The sequence below is a fragment of the Furipterus horrens genome, unplaced genomic scaffold (assembly GCF_987537825.1).
Source record: "Furipterus horrens unplaced genomic scaffold, mFurHor1.1.pri manual_scaffold_10, whole genome shotgun sequence".
NCBI lineage: Eukaryota > Metazoa > Chordata > Mammalia > Chiroptera > Furipteridae > Furipterus > Furipterus horrens.
In genome coordinates this window covers 96,487,612-96,505,880 of record NW_028327180.1, presented here as the reverse complement: position 1 = coordinate 96,505,880, position 18,269 = coordinate 96,487,612, and the positions used below count along the sequence as shown (strand labels likewise).

The window sequence follows — 18,269 nt, the reverse complement described above, 5'->3', positions numbered from 1 at the left end:
CTTACGAGGGAATTCCCCCAGCAGGCACCTCGGTACATTCCGATTCCAGACAAACCCGATGGCGTGTCAAGGGGCACGGGGGTCACAGGCACTGACAGATGGGCAGCTGAGGTATGGATGCAGTCCAGGCCCTGCTGGAGGGCCTTGGCTGGTCGGGGGCCAACGCCCAGATAGGGACCGGACACCCCAGATGAGTGGGCAGAGAATGCCATCACCTCAGGTCACTGGCTACTCCCTGAGCTGGAACTGCCAGAGATGCCGAGGACCAGGGACGTCCCCAGATGGGGATCCCCTTTGGGGGGCTTTCTCTCACGACTCCAGCCAGAGGCAGCAAACTGGACTTTCCCACAAGGCTTTAAAGAGTTGGTTCTTCTTGCCTGAGCTTTGAGCCGATGTCACTGTGTTTGCCCCAGGGACATGGTTTGAGGCCCTCTGTCTCACTGGTCACCCCAGGTCTTGTCTGAGCACTAAGAGTGACTTCTGGAGAAATCAGGAAGTCACAGAGATGTACCCGAGAGCTTGATTTTTCAGTGGCTGTGAGCGGCTGCTTTTATAGGCTCCCGTGAATGGTGAAGTGAGAATCTGCGCTCCCTTTTTATAAGGCGGTGCCCACTCTGACAATGATTGAGTGCAGGTCTCCTCTTTAGCACAAGACTCATTATGCAGTCATATGCTGCTCATCTAATGACTATTTAATCAAGGGCCGATCCCACACCCTGAGTGCCTCCCTCCCTGCCCACACCCTCTGTGGAAGCCCCCAGAGACACGAGCATACCTGTGTGTGCACGGGGGTGTGTCTGACGGAACGACCAGCCCAAGATGCCACAGCAGCACTGCCAGGGCACCCGGAGCCACCTCGAGTGCCTCCTACTCACCTGGAACTCAAAGTTGGTATGCTCCAGGAACTTCTGGTTCATGATTTCCGCGAACTTGTTGATAGCTCTCAGGAAGACCCTGGAAGAGGAGAGAAGGTCACCGGGTCATTTGAGTGTTGTGTATCCGGCACTCCTTCCCACCCCCATCTCCAGACCAAAGAGCCCTCAGAGAGGGTCCCGAAGACCCAAGGGAGAAGTCAGCTGACCCACTTTAACACCTGCTCACATTGTAGACCTGGGGCCATGTTTGCCTTGCAGGAACTCAAAGACCATCTGTTTGACTTCCTTTAGAAAATCTGTATTGCTTTTTGTTTAAACTATTACATGCTCAGGCCAGGAAATTGATGCCATCCAGAAAGACAGAAACTGCCCCCTCCCTAAACAAACAAAAACATATCGCCAGATCCCATCATCTAGAGTAAACCATCATGACATTTTGATGAATATAATTCAAAAGGTCTCCCTAGACATACATGCACAAATGATATTTTACAGATGCCATTTTGATGAATGGGGTTAAATGATAAATGCTGTTTCACAGCCTGTCCTTTTTACTCAACAGTACATTGTGTGTTCCTTTCATGCCAATGAATTTAGATATACGAGGTCTGTCCAGAAGGTATCCAGCCATGTACTATGAAAAATAGAGACATTTATTGAAGGAGATACAAGGTACAGGAAACACTGTACATAGGACAATGAAGCCTCAGTCCCCTTCCGAGTAGGCACCTTGGGACCTCACACAGTTCTCCCAATCGCTGTCAGCTGCCCCATCACATTTTCCTGAATCTCATCGATGGCTTGAAATCTCTTCCCTTTCAAAGGTGATTTTAGTTTTGGGAAAAACAAGAGGTCAAAGGGCGCCAAACCTGAGCTGTAGGGGGGCTGAGCCACCTGGGTGATTTGATGTTTTGCCAAAAAACTCTGCAGGAGATGTGACGCATGAGCAGACATGTTGTCGTGATGACGCTGCCAACCACCAGTTAGTTGCCCACAGCCTCCTGAATCATCCAAATAATGTCGGTGGAGGAATGTTCAAGCTTAATGCAAAATTTGATACAGATTTGTTGCTCTACTAGCTCAGTCATTTTGAATGTGATGGACACACATATACATGCTCGCTCATGGTGCCTACCGACCCCACTGACTAGTACAGTGAAGTCATCCTTGTTCACACATGCGCATCCCTGCCCACTCTCCTTGACTGCCTTGTTACATCCATGTCGTGCAAACTGTTATACTAATGACGGCTGAACTTTCTCCAGACAGACTTTATATATCGTCCTTTTTAATCACTGAAAAGCATTCCTTTATATGGATGTATCTACTTTTCTCTGTGTACCTTGCATCTGATACATACATACCTCGTCTCCAGTCTTATCCTGAAAGTGGTAACGCTGATCAAATGTTATGCGCATTTAGGTACCTGCCATGTCTTCCTGTCTGTCTCTTCCTTTCCTTCCTCCTGCCAAGCCCTAATAACTGGTCTTGCAGCCTCCTATCTCTTGCCCCTTCAACTTCAAGAGCACTTTGCCCCAAAGGACAGCTCCAGTCATGTCAACCACCCACAGGATAAGTCCAAACTCTTTCTCTTGACAGTCAGTGCCCTCCATCATTGGACCCCAACCTTCTTTTCTAGACTCGTTTCTCGCTGTCCCCTCTGACTGTTTTCTGAGTATGCAGCTGCGCTCTCACTCTCTATAGAACTCCCCTCTTCTTCGAGTCTCTTTAGGGCAGGGTCTGCTGCCTCTTCCTGTCCCCCGAAGGATACTCATTGCAACTTCCTTCCCCGGTACTCATCATGGTCTAGGATGACTCGTTTGTGGGGCTCACTAGTATGTCTCCCCCACTGGACTTTCTCTGAAATCAGAGACTCCCTCCATGACCTCATCTAGTCTGCCACTGACTCCCAAATTCATATGTCTTCACCGCTGGCCTCTCCCTGAGCTCCAGCTTGTATACCAGCTCTAAGCTCTGTCTCCTCACTTGGATGACGAATAGATATCTCAAATACACGTGTCAAAAACTCAACTTCTGTCACCTGCACTCTTTCTGGAGTCTTACCATCCAAGTCAGGGACAACTCCATTCCTCCCATTGCTCAAGGTGGGGCGTGGGGAAACCTTTGGTAGAATCCTTGACTTTCCTCTTTCTGTCACGTCTGTACTTGGCCTGTCAGTGAAATCTCCTAATGTTGCTTTCACAACATATCCTGAGTTTGACTACTTCTCATGACCCCCTGCTACTGAGCTCAGCCACGCCCCCAGCATTTCTCGCCTGGGTGTTTGCAGTCACCTCCCAACTGCTCTGTGCCCAGCTGTGGCCAGGTCTTCACTGCGTGTGTACGTGTTTGCAAAATCTTAAAGGGCAGTGGCCAGATCTTACCTGTACGACTGTCTATAACTTTTTGATTAACAGTGGACAATCAATAATTTCTCTGTTGAGTGGCTGACCCAAAGAAGATGCCTATTTGGTCTACCTAAGACTCAACATGAAGCCAGTAAAGGAAGTATTTATTTGAAGGTCATTGCTTTGGGTAATAACTGAAACTCAGTGCTGCTTAGGAACCTCTGGGAGACTGTACAGAACACACTGGCACATCAGATGTGTCCCCTCCCAGGGGGCGAGGGAGCTGGGCTATTTATCCATTAATACCAGCCCCTCACTGGTTGAAAGTTGCTTTTAGGGACATTAAGTCGCTGGCATTACTGACATGCCCTGCAGGGCAGCCAAACACTCTCCTGTAGCCAGAGAAAGCCCAGAGAATGAAAGAAGCAGGGAGCTCTCAGGATGGCCGGGAAATGTCCACCAAAGCTGCAAGTATTTGGGGGCTGGGCCACGAGCGTGGGCAGGGCCCCCATAGCAATTACTAAGTCAGCCATTACTGGTAAGGAACCCTCAGGTGTTCATTAAACACTTAAAAGTGCCCTGGCTGCTGTGGCTCAGTGCATTGAGCGTCGGCCTGTGAGCCAAGTGTCGCTGGTTCGATTCCCAGTCAGGGCACATGACTAGGTTGCACGTCAGGTCCCCAGTTGGGGGGGCGCGAGTGAGAGGCAACCACACAGTGATGTTTCTCTCCCTCTCTTTTGCCTTTCCGCTCTCTCTAAAAATAAATAAACAAATAAATAAGTTAAAAAAAAACACTTAAAAGTGTGTTGAACAAAGAGGGTGATGCATCACGATCACAAGATTTATATACACGTACACAGACACACACGCAGATGGCAGGATATCATTTTTGGCTTTGCTACTTCCCCTCTGGAGGCTCAGTTTCCTTGCTTGTGAAATAGCAGAAATGTAACCCCTTTCATGGGGACGCGGTGGGGTCTCATGGCGAATGCGCGGTAGGTGCTGACTGAGCACGGCGCGTGAGTCACAGTACGAGGGGATACCCAGTGCCTGGTGACAGTAATGGGGCAGCTCTGGCCACTCCGGAACCCGTGAGGTTGATGCATTCTTCTTCCACAGGCAGGGAGTGGCCACAAAATGAACAGTTAGAGGACAGGGAACAGCCAGCAGCCAGGTCGGAGGCAGGCGGGACCATGTGCAGACAGGAAATGAAAGTCCCACAATACCCTTCACCCCAGCAGGCTGCCGGAATGTGACATTTCTTTGGTTTTACTCCTCTGTCACTTGCTCATATGCCTTCGAAGAAACATCTATATTTTCCCCATAAAGATCAGGATCTGATTCCCCAGACGGAAACGTACTGAGTGCCTGTCATATCACACGGAAACATTTCAGACTCTCTAACACGATGCCGGCGTGAGGAGTTTTACACGTTCTCAGCAGCGACAGCGTTGTCAGTGGTATCAGTGACAGGCGTTAGTCTGACTGCTGTCCTTGCCTTTCCAGCTCTCGGAGGCCGGGGCAATAACAAGAAATTGATCAGCTCCCTGTGCCGCTGGGGGTACAGGTAGCACACGGAATCTGGGGGGCAGTCCATCAAGCTTCCTGTCTCGCTCCGGATTATTCTGCAGCCAGACTGTGGAACCCAGAATGCCATCTAACTCTGGTTTCCTATGTTTGGGTTTGGAAAGTAGATCTTTTGTCTCCTCTGTTTTCTTTTTTCTAAAAAATAACTGTGCTCCAAGCCTAAGCACTAATATGGTGATGAGGGTTAGAATGAAAACACATTCGACTTTTTCTGTGACTTTCAACAGCAAACTTGAATTGCTGAAAACAAAGGTCAGGTGCAGTTCTCAACCTAACACTCCCGGCATCTTGGCTGCGGTGTGTCGCAGGCGCTAGAAGGTCAATAATAATCCCAGCCGCGGTCGCCAAGGGTGTGCTCTGGGCTCGGTGCTTGGCTTGGATTCTTTCTTTCTCTTTTTTTCTTTCTCTCCTCCCTCCTTCCTGCTCTCCCTCCCATCATCCCAGTAATTTCCTGAGTGAGGTCTTCATTCCATTTGACAGATGTGACTTTATTTAGGTGACTCTCCCAATAACCCAATCAGTATACGTGGAACCGGATCTAAACAAAGCTATGCTGCCTTCAGAACCTCAGCATTTAACCCCCACGCTCTTCTGTCTACAAGGAAATCTCTGTAGTTCTGTTCAACGCGAGTTGTAAGCTCCCGTCATTAACAATAGCAACGACGGAAGGGTCACAGTTATTACTCGTACACCCTGTGCTGCGTGCTCTGCAGACATTAGTTATTTAATTTAATTCTACAAACTGCGGTAGGTGCTACTGTTACATCCGCTTAACGGAAGAGGAAACTGAGACTGGAAAGATCAAGTGGTTTCCCCACATTCACACAGCTAAGCAGCAGCAGAATCCAGACACAGACTCAGGCTTGTCTTTCTGCAAAACCTATGTGAGTGCCCAGGAAGACATCCCGGCTCCCTGGGGAGCGGGCATGGTGTTCAGCCCGGGGTGGGGGTGGGGGGCGTTTCCTGCTCACGCCGGCATGCACAGAGCCCCTGCACCCTCTGTCCTGCCGCCCCGCAGCACTTCCCATGGCTGCGTGACGCAGGCAGTTTTCCCTGGGTGGTCAGCAACCTGGGAGGGGTCCTCTGGGTGCCCAGCAGGGGCACCCAGGCCTGGGGGGCAATAAATCTAACTTCTGAGGCAGTCCAAAAGCGGGACAGCCAGGGAGAGTGTGGCGAGCCTGGGCCCCGAGTGGAAGCCATGAGCAGAAGGCACCTGCAAGGGCTGTCGGCTGCTGCACGTGGAGGGAAGCTGACGGAACGAGGGCCCCACCCCAGGCTGGTACCCAGAAAGCCGCTTCTCACAAGACCTCACTGCCACCCCCGGACCTGCTCCCCAGCCTCCTCCTTCCCAGGCAGCAGGACGCGTCCATCCCTGTAACTGGGGGCAGCCAGGAGCCCCTGTGCCCATCCCCCGCGTAAGCCTCGGGCTGGATGCAGGGATGGAAGGAGCACACACACGCCAGCAGCTGCAGGGCTGTTCCGGGTCCCACTCCCACTCTGCCACTCATCTGTGCTGTGGCCTGGCTGCTTGACCTCTGGGAACCTCTTCTGCCCCATCAGTAAGATAAGCCACGTGTGAAGGTCAAATGACACGCAGAATATGAAGCCGGTAGGCCAGTGCCTCGGCCCATAGGAGCTGTCATTACAGGCCAATGGGTACTGTCCTTAAGTGCCCGGCCACCTTGCAGCCCTGAGGTATGAGGATCCAAGGCTGAAAACGCTCTGATGTGATCACCCCCGACCCCCACAGTCTATATGATGTAGATGGAAGAGGGAAGGGGAGAGGAGCAGGCCCTTTCTGGTGAGCATGCCCAGGGAGAGAGAGGGCTTTACTGAATCCCACTCATGTTCACGGGATGCTATGGGTCAAAACTTGAAGATGGAACCAAAGAGCCGGGAAAGGAGCTCTTATTCCTCCCCTCGAGGCAGCGAGAAATCCATTCTCCCAGGGCCTTGAAGCTGCTTCGCTCAGGCACACAGAAGCCCAAGCACCAAGGTCAGGGGGAATCGGCAGGTTCCAGCTCTGTGTCTGAGCGCGGCCCTGCCACGTGCCCCAATGCTTCTGTCATACAGGGTTCTGGTCAGGGATGCAGCAGGCTCCTGGGATCGGGAGCCCCGTGGCCAGCCACACGTCAGGCCTGGGGAAACGGTCCTGGCTACAGACCCTGTGGACACCTCCTTCTGGGCCATCACGGAACGGGCCTTTCAGTTATCCGGGCCAACGCACACGCAGGTGGCTGGTGTGTACGGCGCACTTCATACTGAGCCTCACTAGTTTACAGGAGAAGAAGCAGAGATGAAGAACACAGGCTCCGATTGCGTGGCGGCCCCGTTCCTGCTCAGCAGCGCCGCACTGAGTGAGCTATGCATCTGGTCTGTGCTTCGGTCCCTTCGTGTACAAAATGGGGTTATAGCCGTTCTGCCTCATGAAGTCGTTGTGAAGAGTAAATAAGTGAACACGTACAAAGTACTCATGGCAATGATGGATCCGGGTACCTAAGCCATGTTAGCTACTATAACATTTTACACAGCAAGCAAAACCAGTGAGGAAATTTCCAGGGCTCATAAAGTAAGGGATCACCGTGGCCTGAAGATGAAGGTATCCCACTCTGGCTAACTCACGAGGATGCACATCTATGGCTGGAAGCAGGGTTTGAAGACCAGGATGCATTATTTAAAGACAAGACCAGCAGCTAATCCCATCCAATTCCCTCTAAACAAAGAGGAGCTGAAAGATAAGGAAAAGGCACTGAAAGAGGAAGAAGAGGAGGAGAGGAACACAGCAGCCACGGTGCGTTCTTTGGAGAACAGAGATAAGTGTCTGATGCGTGGCTCCCAAGGAAACACCTAGAAGAGACCTGCACATCTTCAACTGCCAAACTCCTACTTCGTCACACACAGGTGTAGCAGATTTGCTTCACTGGGAAGGCTTTGCTGGGCCTTACTGCAGCAAACGGATCGGAGTCTTCCCTCTCTGCCTCCCACTAAAGGGAATTCTGCTTTTGCCTCGTCCGTTTTCCCTTCTTCCACGCTCTCGGCTTCTGCGGTAAAAACCGAGAGTACTCGGGGAGAGAGACAAGGCTTCTGGCTGGTGTAGGGTGAAGGGCTTTTCATGGGAAAGACCCAAGACAAATAGAAGAAGCCAAAGGAAGGGGACAGAGGAAGGAGGGAGAGGAGCCAAGAGGACCCTGCTTTACAGGAGTCTGTGTACAGGAATTGAGAATAAGGCTCGGAGAGAGACCCGGAGGCATCATGGAATCTGAGAAATACTGAGAGACTCAGCCCTGGGGAAAGGGAATATTATAAAACATGGCCGAGTATGATGATCTAAATTTCATTTAGCTGAAAGAATATTATTTGAGAGAAAGCATTAAAGATTGAAGTTGCTTATAATTACTTCTATCTAGTGTCAGGCTGGGCCATGTGGGATTTCAGTTACACTTGAGTCACACTGGTATTCTTGAGGTGTTACTAGGTGTCACAGATACACAGAGAGACATACATATATGTACACTGTGAAATAACACTGTGAAATGCTCTATCCTAAATCCTCAACGAGAGAATCACATTAACACATTAAAGGCTTTGAGAATTCCTGCGGCAGAAATCTCTTCCCGGCTGTTTAATCCAATGCTTCCTATACTCATTTTACCATATATCACCGAATGTATTTTGTTATTCCGAAAAAAACTGAAATAATGTAACTTTAATGAGGCCGACCTGAAGCTCTCCTGTCTCAAGAGTTCAGGGAGGGCTTCACAGACAAAGGATGATATTTTAACTGGTATTTGAAGAATGGAGAAGGTCGGGAGTGGCCAGTTCAGTATATAAAAAGGCACGAGGAGTAGAAAGTTTGAGGAAAAAAAAAAAAAGTTTAAGCATGGTGAGGAGGTTCCTGGGTTTAAAAATAGAAAGAGAGAAACTGTTACACTTTAATTTCTTTTCAGCAGGGAGAAACTCTCCCCACCTTCCCTCTACCAGCGCCCTTTAGGGTGCCTGCTGCGTACGTGGCTGGTGGGAGGCACGGGGGCTCACCTGTTCTGAACCATACTCATGGCCATCCAGTCTACAGGATACACATTTTTCCCAATGAGGTCCTTGAACATGATGAACGTCTCCATCAAGAAGTCCTGAAATAGTAAAAAAAAAAAAAGAAAATCAGATCTGTCATCTTGTTTTATAGGGACAAAGTGCCCAGATCTTGTTGGCTGTTTGTATTTTTTCTTTATAGTTCTTTGGAGGGGCAGAAAGGGAAAGGGTCACAGCCTTCCATTAAGTAAATCCAATGAGGCCCAGAGCAGTGGGTCTTTCAGTGGAAGCTTATTTAGAGTTGGTTACCAAGAGATGGCTGCACAAATGTAAGTGGCACATGAGCATGAACTGCAGTAACACTCAAAATAAAGCGCTGTTAATTCTGTCTTTGGGAGTAAAGAAGCAAATGCACTCACTGATGTGGCAATTTTATAATCGTTTTCCAAAATATGTATATGAGGAGGAAATAATCTACATTATATCAAAGCATCTCAGGTCATTGAGCAAACAAACTATTACTAAAATGAACATTGAGTGAGCAGCACTGTAAACACAGCTAACTCATGGGCCGCAGGCACGGGCAGGGGACAGTTACAGAGGAGACGCGACAGGGACCCCTTCCTCTCCTTTTCCGAGGTTCAGAGTGGACCTCATACCCCCAATCAGATTTTGCAGTGGACCACACGTGGTCTCCATCTTTGGAGAACACAAACTCAAGACAAATCCAAGTAGCAGAGACCAGAAGCCCTGCCAGAGGGCCCTCCTGACCTGGAGGGAATGGGGTCCTACCGCCTTGACTTGTGCCCTGGAGGTAAAATTTGGAATCCGTGGGAAACCTGCTCAGAGCTTTCCTTAAGCCAGCAGTTTTCAAATTATTTTAATAGCAGAATTCTTTGTTCAAAGAAAATCTTACTTGGAACCTAATAGGTAAAAGTAGAAGAACTGTGGGTGGAGAGAGAGAGAGAGAGAGAGAGAGAGTGTATGTGTTTACGGTACAGGATAGTGAGGCTGGGAGGAATAGGATTCAAAGTCTCTGTTTCTTACTAAATTGCAAAATTCTGGGAATGTGATTGATTCCTTCCCAGCAATCTTCGCTTCTAGGGAAAGTTGCTTCAGTGCATCAGCAGCACGGGGACAGCATCTACCTCCAAGGGTGACTGTGAGGATGATGTAATGTCTAGAAGGTGCTTTGCACAGGGCCTGCCCCCTCGTCCGTGCTCATTACGTGCCCAGTGATGGTGATGGCGAGTGTTACGGTTCCCCCTTGGTGCCATCTGGGGAGGTGTGGGTATTGTCTCGGGCACATCCCCTTCCTGTGGGGACGGAGAAGGCCGCTGGCTCACCCACGGAAAGCCTGGCCTCAGCAGGGGATGGTGGAGCATGGCGTGAGGGCTGGAGGAGCGGTCCACGTCCTACCTCTGCCCCGTGGCAGCAACGGGGCCTTGCGCAAGCAGACTGTAGACCTGTCAAAGTGAGTAGTGACACCTACGTCGGACTAATGTGAGGATTCTATAAGAGAGAGTGTACGTTCAATAAATAAAAACTGCCTTCCTTCCCGCCTTTCCTTCCATGGAGGATCAGAAGGTATGAATCTGGTCTTTTTAGTTCCATGTCCCAAGACCTAGAGAACGTGAGGCAGGGGGAACCTGTGTTTCTAAGTTTTACTTTTGTTTTATATCCTGAAAGAGGTTCCATTTCTTGCCCATCTTACTCCAATAAGGAGTCTCTCCCCTGAATGAGTGAAAGGGTAGCAATCGGCTTTCTAATGATTCTGTTTTTATGGGCCATTTTCTGAAGTTTGTCCGATTCTGGTGCCCTTGTCTCTCCAAGAAGAGATAATGACAAAGGCGACTACACCGAGGGCAGAGGGACCGCTAAACCCTTGGGACAGGTTGGCTCTGTGTTGATTGCGTCATCCGCAGAAGTAGAGACCCACAGCCCACAGGCCGACAATCCCATAGCAAGTGAGTCTGAGAGGCTAGAAGGAAAAGGGGCCCAGAGGCCCACGTCCTCCATGTGTCTGCTGTCATAAGGTAACATTAAGTCTTCTCCAGGGCACGTGGCATCTCAGAGCTCCTGTGCTCTCATCTCAGCCCTTTACTGTGACATAAACAATACTATCCCCTACTTACAGAAGAGGAAACTAGGGTTTAGGAGAGGTTAAGCTGCCCGTGGCCACACAGCTAACTGATGACAAAGCCTTAATTCAAACCTAAGACTGTGTAACTCAAACATTCACACGTGTAAGCCCCCAAATGCCCACGATTCACCAACAAATATTTGTGAAACCACATCTAGACGAGACATTCGTGTCTCATCTCTGACATGGACTGAAGGCGTATTCCAGAAGATATGTACAAGCCTAAACGGGAATGAGAAAGAGGCAACGTACATTCATGTCTGTGAACTTGGACACGCACATGCTCCAGGTCCACAGCAGCGCTCTTCTTGCCCCCAGACTCTTGAGAACCAAGAGTGTGACATGTCTCCCTTATACCACCACCTGGCATCCTATAGACTCACCACAAGTTCGGAGCTGGTCTGAAAGGTCTCGATATAAAAGGAATAGTGCTGGTCGCTCATCTGGTTTAAGATGGCCGTCATACATGCCACGAAGTGACTCTGTAAGACATAAAACAGTGTCATGAAATAGTGGTGAGAGGGATGTGAGATTCATCTTCTCCATGGCTTTGACTTCAGACCCCCCCAGCCATCCCAGGGATGGAGAATCTCTCCTTACCACATAATCATATGAAACTCCCCTATGAGGAAAAGTCTCTATGGCTCATTCATCCAAAAAGCACTTACTGAACACCTATTATATGTGCCTGGGACTGTAATCGGAGCTGCAGATATAGAACAGAAGGGCCGATCCATTACCTCTCCAGCTGCGTGGGCACTGGGAGAAGAGCCCTGTATTGGTGTCAGGCGCTGCAGCTATAGCGACATCCTGGACAGTTTGATATTCCTGTAAATAGTTTTACATGCCTAAGCCTCTATTTTTCATCTGTAAAGTAGGACAATAATCCACCCATATGTATCCCATTAGGGGTCTCAGAAGAATTAAGTGGCTCCTGTGACACTTGGAATGCACTGAAATTCTCTACAGGGGGACCAGCAGTTGGGCTGCCATGAATGAGCCAGTGAGGGGCCAGCAGCTAGCAGGCACCAGCTCCTGTTAAGGGCCATGGAGAATAAAATAAATGAGAAGAGGCTGTTCCTGCTCTTCGGGAGCTCATAACTAGTTGGGACAGTCAGAGGAACATCAGTGAGGGGAAGCGCCAGAGGGCCCGGGAGGAGAGGGAAACCAGTGCAAGGGCTCGGAGACGATGTGGGTCTGGAAGGATCCGTGGGACCAGAGAGCAAGAGCCACACCCTTTCCTGCGCAGAGGCCACCACCACTCCATGTCTGCTTTTTTCCCCTCACAGACTTTATGATTCTGTATCCGTGTGCATTTTCTGGTTGGGCTACAAGCAGAATTTAGAGAGATCCGCCCTGGAAACCTGGTGAAGGAAGTACTGACCACACATCCGCGGGGGTGGGGGTGGGGGAGAAGCCACTTGGGACCGTCTCCTGCAAGACTCCATTGCGACTGCTATCTTAGCCAGAGAAATCCCACTAGGCCCAGTCAAGGACAAGGCTGCGGAAGAGGGGCTGCCTCCAGGGAACCCCACTGTTAAAGGGTGTCAGATATAATACATGCCAGACAGGTGGGCCTGGAAGTATTTATTACGTTTGAACCAAGAACGTGGGTTTGGTATCGCAAACTGCTGTCTTAAAAACAACAACAGAACACACACACACACACACACACACACACACACCACAAAAGAACAGAAGGAACCCCAAGTTCTTCCTTTGTTAAAAAATATATATATAATAAATAGGAAATAAAAGTAGTCTCCCCGATGACAGGTTTACAGTTCAGTGGGGAAGGACAGCTTGAGGTCCCCAGAAGCCCCTCTCGTAACCCTCCACAGGAAGTCTTTTGTGAAGTGAATGTTCCTCGGGTTCATATTCCCAAAAGCAGCTCCCAAAAGAGGGATTCTCATCTGCTTCTAGGTTCTGTCCAATTAGGATGTGAGGGAGAGTGTGCTTCCCCAGCCAGCGAGGCTGGCCATGGAATTAGTGGGGCTCAGAACGGGATGCAAATGCAGAGTCCTTGTTAAAGAATAATTCAGAATATCAAGACAGCCACAGGCCCCTTGTGAGCACCAGGCCAGGCCACGCCAACGCCTCTGAGAAGCCGGCCCTGCCTGCTAGTGACCGCCACACACACCATAAATGTTCCGAAAACATTCAAGCTGGCCGACAGCTGAGGCCGGGACTGTCCGGAGCAGCGGAGTGGACACTGTTGATGGGCACCTTGAGTTTCTGCCTGCCCTCGGGGGGGGGGGGCGCCTTGGCCATCCAGGGAGACAAATCCCCTCTCCTGCTCAGGCCCCTAGGGGGTGGTGGTGAGTGTGTGAACTTAACAGTCCCTTTCAGTCCAGACAGAGTGCAGGCATCACAGCTAACTTAACCCGGTCTCATTTAAACTGAGAAAGAGGCTTTATTACTGTTTACCCCTCCGGCCAGGCGGATGCGAGAAAGGAGGAATCTTAGAGTTTGAGAGTGCTGTGCATGCGTGTGTGTGTGTGTGTGTGTGTGTGTGTGTGTGTGTGTGAGAGAGAGAGAGAGAGAGAGAGAGAGAGAGAGAGAGAGAGAGAGAGACTGTTTCTTCTACTCCCTCCGGCTCCTCTCCCTTCCTCCAAGAATTCAGCCTGTGGCCGCTAGAGGTCTTCTCTTTTCACATGGTAGCGGCCGAGCAGTTTGTCCGCTTTTTATTTATTCCTACGTGAGCAGACCCACTACACTTCTGGCATACAAACAGTGACAATTACAATATAAAGGACTTATTATTCCTTGGTTTGGAGTAATTCTGCTGCTGCCCAGAGCCGGGCTCCTTTGGCGAGGAAAGGGAGGACCTCCTCTGCAGGTGATTCCACTGCCTCAAGGTAAGAGATTTGGGGAGGTTTTCTTTCTCGTGATTGATGATCCTGTAAGGGAAAATGCCACCGTCTCTTTGACAATAGTTTACTTGGAAAGCTTTGGCGTGAGCGAGTCCCGGGATTGTGAGCTCCGTGTGTGTGTGTGTGTGTGTGTGTGTGTGTGTGTGTGTTGGTGTGGAAATCCACCATTGTCAGAACTGCAGCTGGCCCCCACACGCACAGACACGGAAGGCTTGTTATTTCCAGTAGCTTGATTTGAACTCGAAGGGGGCACAGAAAAGGGAGGGCAAGCCTCGGCGCTCAAGTTCACTGGAATTACCTTGAAAAGGCTGCATTGTCTTAAGCCTTGTTCAGAGAAACTTCCATGCCGTCTTTTAGGGAAAAAAAAAAAAAAAAAAATCAAAAGGGGGAGGGAGCTCTAGTCCGCATCCACAGAGAGTGACCATTTTATGAAAGAAACCATTATTATTTTCATAAGGACTGGTTTGGGGTGTTATAGTTCACTGATCAATCAAAATTACTTTCGCTGGCTTGTTCATGTCCCCCTTCTAACTACCACATAGAAAAAAGCCCAGCGGGTGCCTCTGTAGTGCGATGTGACTGAAGTTTGGACAAGTTACCTGCATTGGGCTGTTAATGAAAAATAACAGTGCTTCACTTCCCATTGGAAGCGCCCCCTTTTTCCCAGGATGGGGTCCAGCCCACCTTAGCCTCAAATCTTTCTGAAATCACACCAGTGTGACTGACTCATTTGTGAAATGGCCTGAGACACCAGCAGCAGGTTCCTATCTAGAAGAGGCTCCTCCAGTCATTTAAATTAAAAAAAAAAAACAAAAACCAAAAAACCAGAAGATACAAAAACCCAAAACCGCTGCCATGCGCAGAGAGAATGATGGAGTAACCTTACGCTTTCCTGCTGTGCACCCCTTCTTGGGCAGCGTCGGCAGCATGGGAATTCACCTTTCTGGCCCTGCCCCTCCCTTTCTGTAAGTCTGAGACCTTGCTTCTCCGCCCACCGTGACTTAAGTGTTTAGAAAGAGAGGGAGGGATTGGGGGCAGGGGGATGCTCAGACTGCATTTGCCCTAGCAACTCAGATACCCTAACATTGGCATAGCTCAAACTTTTATCACTTAGGCGCCCCCACTCCCAGCCCTGCCAGCAGCATGGAGAAGCCCTGGAATACTGCATGGGGAACAGTGGAGTGGGTGGGTCCCCTGCAGTCCAGGCTAGTGAGAATCCCTCTCTTCCCAGCCCTGGCAGAGACCTTGTAGTGGACATGTATTTACTACCAAGGCACGAGGCAGCCACTCCTCCAGCCCCAAGGAGCATGCCAGGAACCTGGATGCGAAATTGCTTCTTAAAACAGAATACCAGGGGACCTGCGTATTCCATTCCGGAGAGCAATGGTATCCGAGACACTGGCACAAGCCAGGCAGAGTCACCTCGACTCCTTTCAGGGTGGCTTAAAATGTAGCTAATGAATCACAGCCTGAAGAGACACAGTTTGAAACTAGGTCAAACGTGTGAAAATAAGTGCAATCCTCACAGGCACTCGGCTGACGAGGGGCTACTTAATGCCTTGAGCAGTGGGCTTATTTCCCCTATGGAAGCCTCTTGAGCGATCCTAGACCATCGGTCCCCTTAATTAATTCAGTCCATCCGTATGCGGGGAGGTCTTGCACATCTGGGAGAGAGCTGCAGCTCCGAAGGCAAACAGCCAGGCTCTCTTCACTGTGTCATGGCAAGAGAGAAAAAGAAAAACCCAATATTGTGTGATTGATATTAATTAGCCAGGATACTAGGTGATTGTGATTAGGAGAGTAGCCCCTTCCCAAACCATTCTGCTCCTTTGCATACAATATCATCATCATCATCATCATCATCATCATCATCTTCATCATCACCATCTATCAGAGATTGATAGGGCCAATCTCTTTAACCACCTCTAATCAAACATGCTGCACACCAGGCGGGGCCCCTGCAGCGGCCCACAAACCAGAAAGAGACTCCCAGTTCGCCCAGTCCTGGGAGACAAACAAAATGCAGCGTGGGGCTGGGCACGGCTGCTGCAGACGCGCCCCCCACTCACCTGAGACTCGTGGGAGTGACGAGCTTGCTGAGAGAGGAAAACAGCCAACTTTACTCTGTGATACCAGCTGGTGACACGTTGCTATAGTAACTTCAAATAATGTGCACGACCAAAATAAAATAAAATACAGAAGGCACCAAGGCACGGGGATGAAGGGAAGGGTGCACACCGAGGGAGGCTCACGGGGAGATGAAAAGTTCGATCTCTGGGATCATCTATTTCCTGTGGAGGCAGAAAGTGGCCAAGTGGCACTTTTAGGTCGCTTCTCCATTTACCCCTATGTCTGCCTGCCACGTGGTTATATAACAGGTTTTATTCTTGGCTGGAATCGGGGCTGACCGTGTGGCGGAGCCAGGGCCAGAGGTGGGAGGCCGTGGTGTCAGGAAAAACAGGCGTTCTGTCAGCAGCTCAGAGCGGTGGCCGGCAGCAGTGTGTGGGGACACCAGCGTGCGTGGTCTCTCTTAGCAACCGTCAAGTTGTGGGCAAGGGGCTAGGTGCTGCGGTGCAGCGGTGAGCAGGGTGGAGAAGGCTGTGCTTGAGAGAGCTCCGGGGAGCTCACATCTGGTTCTGCTAGGGGGGAGCACTGCAGAGTGGGTGCCTAGGAGCCAGGTGGCCCGAGTTCAAATCTCGGCTCCACCTCTTACGAGTAGTGTGACCTTGGGCAGGGTCTCGGGCCTCAGCGTCCTCCTCTGGAACAGGGGGTAGAAATATGTCCTACATCGTACAGTTTCATTGGGAATTAAATCACTTTGTGTAAAACACTTAGAACACAGAAAGCCCTGGATAATTATCAGCTATTACGAAGATTGTCCTGTTGCTGACTTGGGCCCAGAGAAACTACGCAGATCAGCGAAATGAAATTCCTGACCCGGGCAGAGGAAGTGACTCTCTGTGGTCACATCAAGGGCTCCCAGTCACAGCTTGGGACAAAAGCCAAGTGCCCTTTGACTCTGCTGTTGGTTAACAGCAGGACCAACATCCAGTTGTTCAGTAAATCGAGTCTGTGCCTCTCGAAACAGAGCATGCTGGGAGGTTTCTTTTATTTGAGGAGAGTTGCTGGCAGGCAGGAAGAGTGACAACAGTGTCTGAAAACATGAAATATGACTGTTTTCGTCAAAAATTCAGTCCCTAGCGGTTTGCCGTAAAAGGTGCCTGTCTTTGTGTGAGGTGACCTTTTTTGGTTGCCCAGGGTCCCACAGTGTAATAGAATTAACCAAGTCACCTTCCTTCAGGGGAAGCTTCTGGATGGGCACAGAGCCAAGGGTTTCCTGGGACCTGCTCTCTGTCACATCCCCCAGCATCACAGGACAGCAGAACGATGCCACTTGATCGCCGTGTACTCTGATGTGCCCTGATACATTTCTGTGTGCAGCCCTGCCTGGCGCTGTGGGCCGCAGTGACAGATCAGCTGTCCAGCACTGCCAGGCCCAGAACTGCAGGCATGCTGTCCCCTCGGGGAGCTGTCCTCACTGACAAGGAGCAGGAGGGGAGGGGTCACACGGCAGTCCAGAATCAAGGCTGGAAGAGAAGCCTGACCTGGTCGCACATTCTTCCTTTGAAACTAACACGTTCTGCTCCAGGTTGGAGCCTGTGTACTTGGCTCCGTCGTGTGGGGTGACTTTAAATCTTCCCCAGAATACACTGGGGTGTTGGATCCCAAGGGGCAGTGGAAGGCAAGCAAATTCCATTCATTCATCATCACACCGCATCATCTCAACAACCGCATGGGGTCAGCTTTCTGCCCATTTTACGGATGAGGAGAGTGAGGCGCAGGGAGGTCAAGCAGCTTGCCTAGACAGACATGTCGGGTATGGAGGGGCGGGGATTAAACTCGGGGCCCCTGTGACTCCAGAACCTGTGTTCTTCTCCAGTCAGCGCTGGCAGTTCCACCTGGACAGACGCGTGTGTCCACGTGCTCATTGTGGTAGTGCCAGAATCTAGACCTGAACTTGCGCATGGTATGCGATCAATAAATAGTTGCTAGATGAGAGACTGACTTTACTATACTGTTCCCCATCTGTGAAAGAATGTTACAGGGGCCACTCCCCTCACAAACTATGCAAAGCTAGGGTCACGTGTTGCCTCAGGAGAGGCCAGAAACAAAGTAATTTTTGTTCCACTCTGAGCGCGTGCCATGTAAATTATACCTGGTCATTCTTTCACATTCCTAAATTTAACAAGTATTTCTTAAGCACCTACTATGTTTCTGTACATTTATAGGTGCTGGGGGTATAGCCATGAATGAGATTAATATGGGGTTTCTTCTTAGGGAGCTCGCATTGCAGTTGGGCACAGGGCCAGGGATGGGGAAACATACCATAAGCAAGTAAGTACACAAGTAAGGT

At 50.1% G+C, this 18,269-nt stretch overlaps 1 protein-coding gene across 1 annotated transcript in view; it reads right to left on the bottom strand.

The window, feature by feature from the left end:
• DOCK2 (dedicator of cytokinesis 2) overlaps positions 1 to 18,269 on the bottom strand; it is a 348,486-nt gene that overhangs the window by 64,019 nt on the left and 266,198 nt on the right. Inside the window, exons 28-30 of the mRNA XM_090288562.1 lie at positions 11,366 to 11,464; positions 8,846 to 8,940; positions 876 to 954 (exon numbers count right to left, since the gene is read on the bottom strand). Coding sequence (XP_090144688.1) covers positions 876 to 954; positions 8,846 to 8,940; positions 11,366 to 11,464 — 273 coding nt within the window. The remainder of the gene's footprint in view (positions 1 to 875; positions 955 to 8,845; positions 8,941 to 11,365; positions 11,465 to 18,269) is intronic.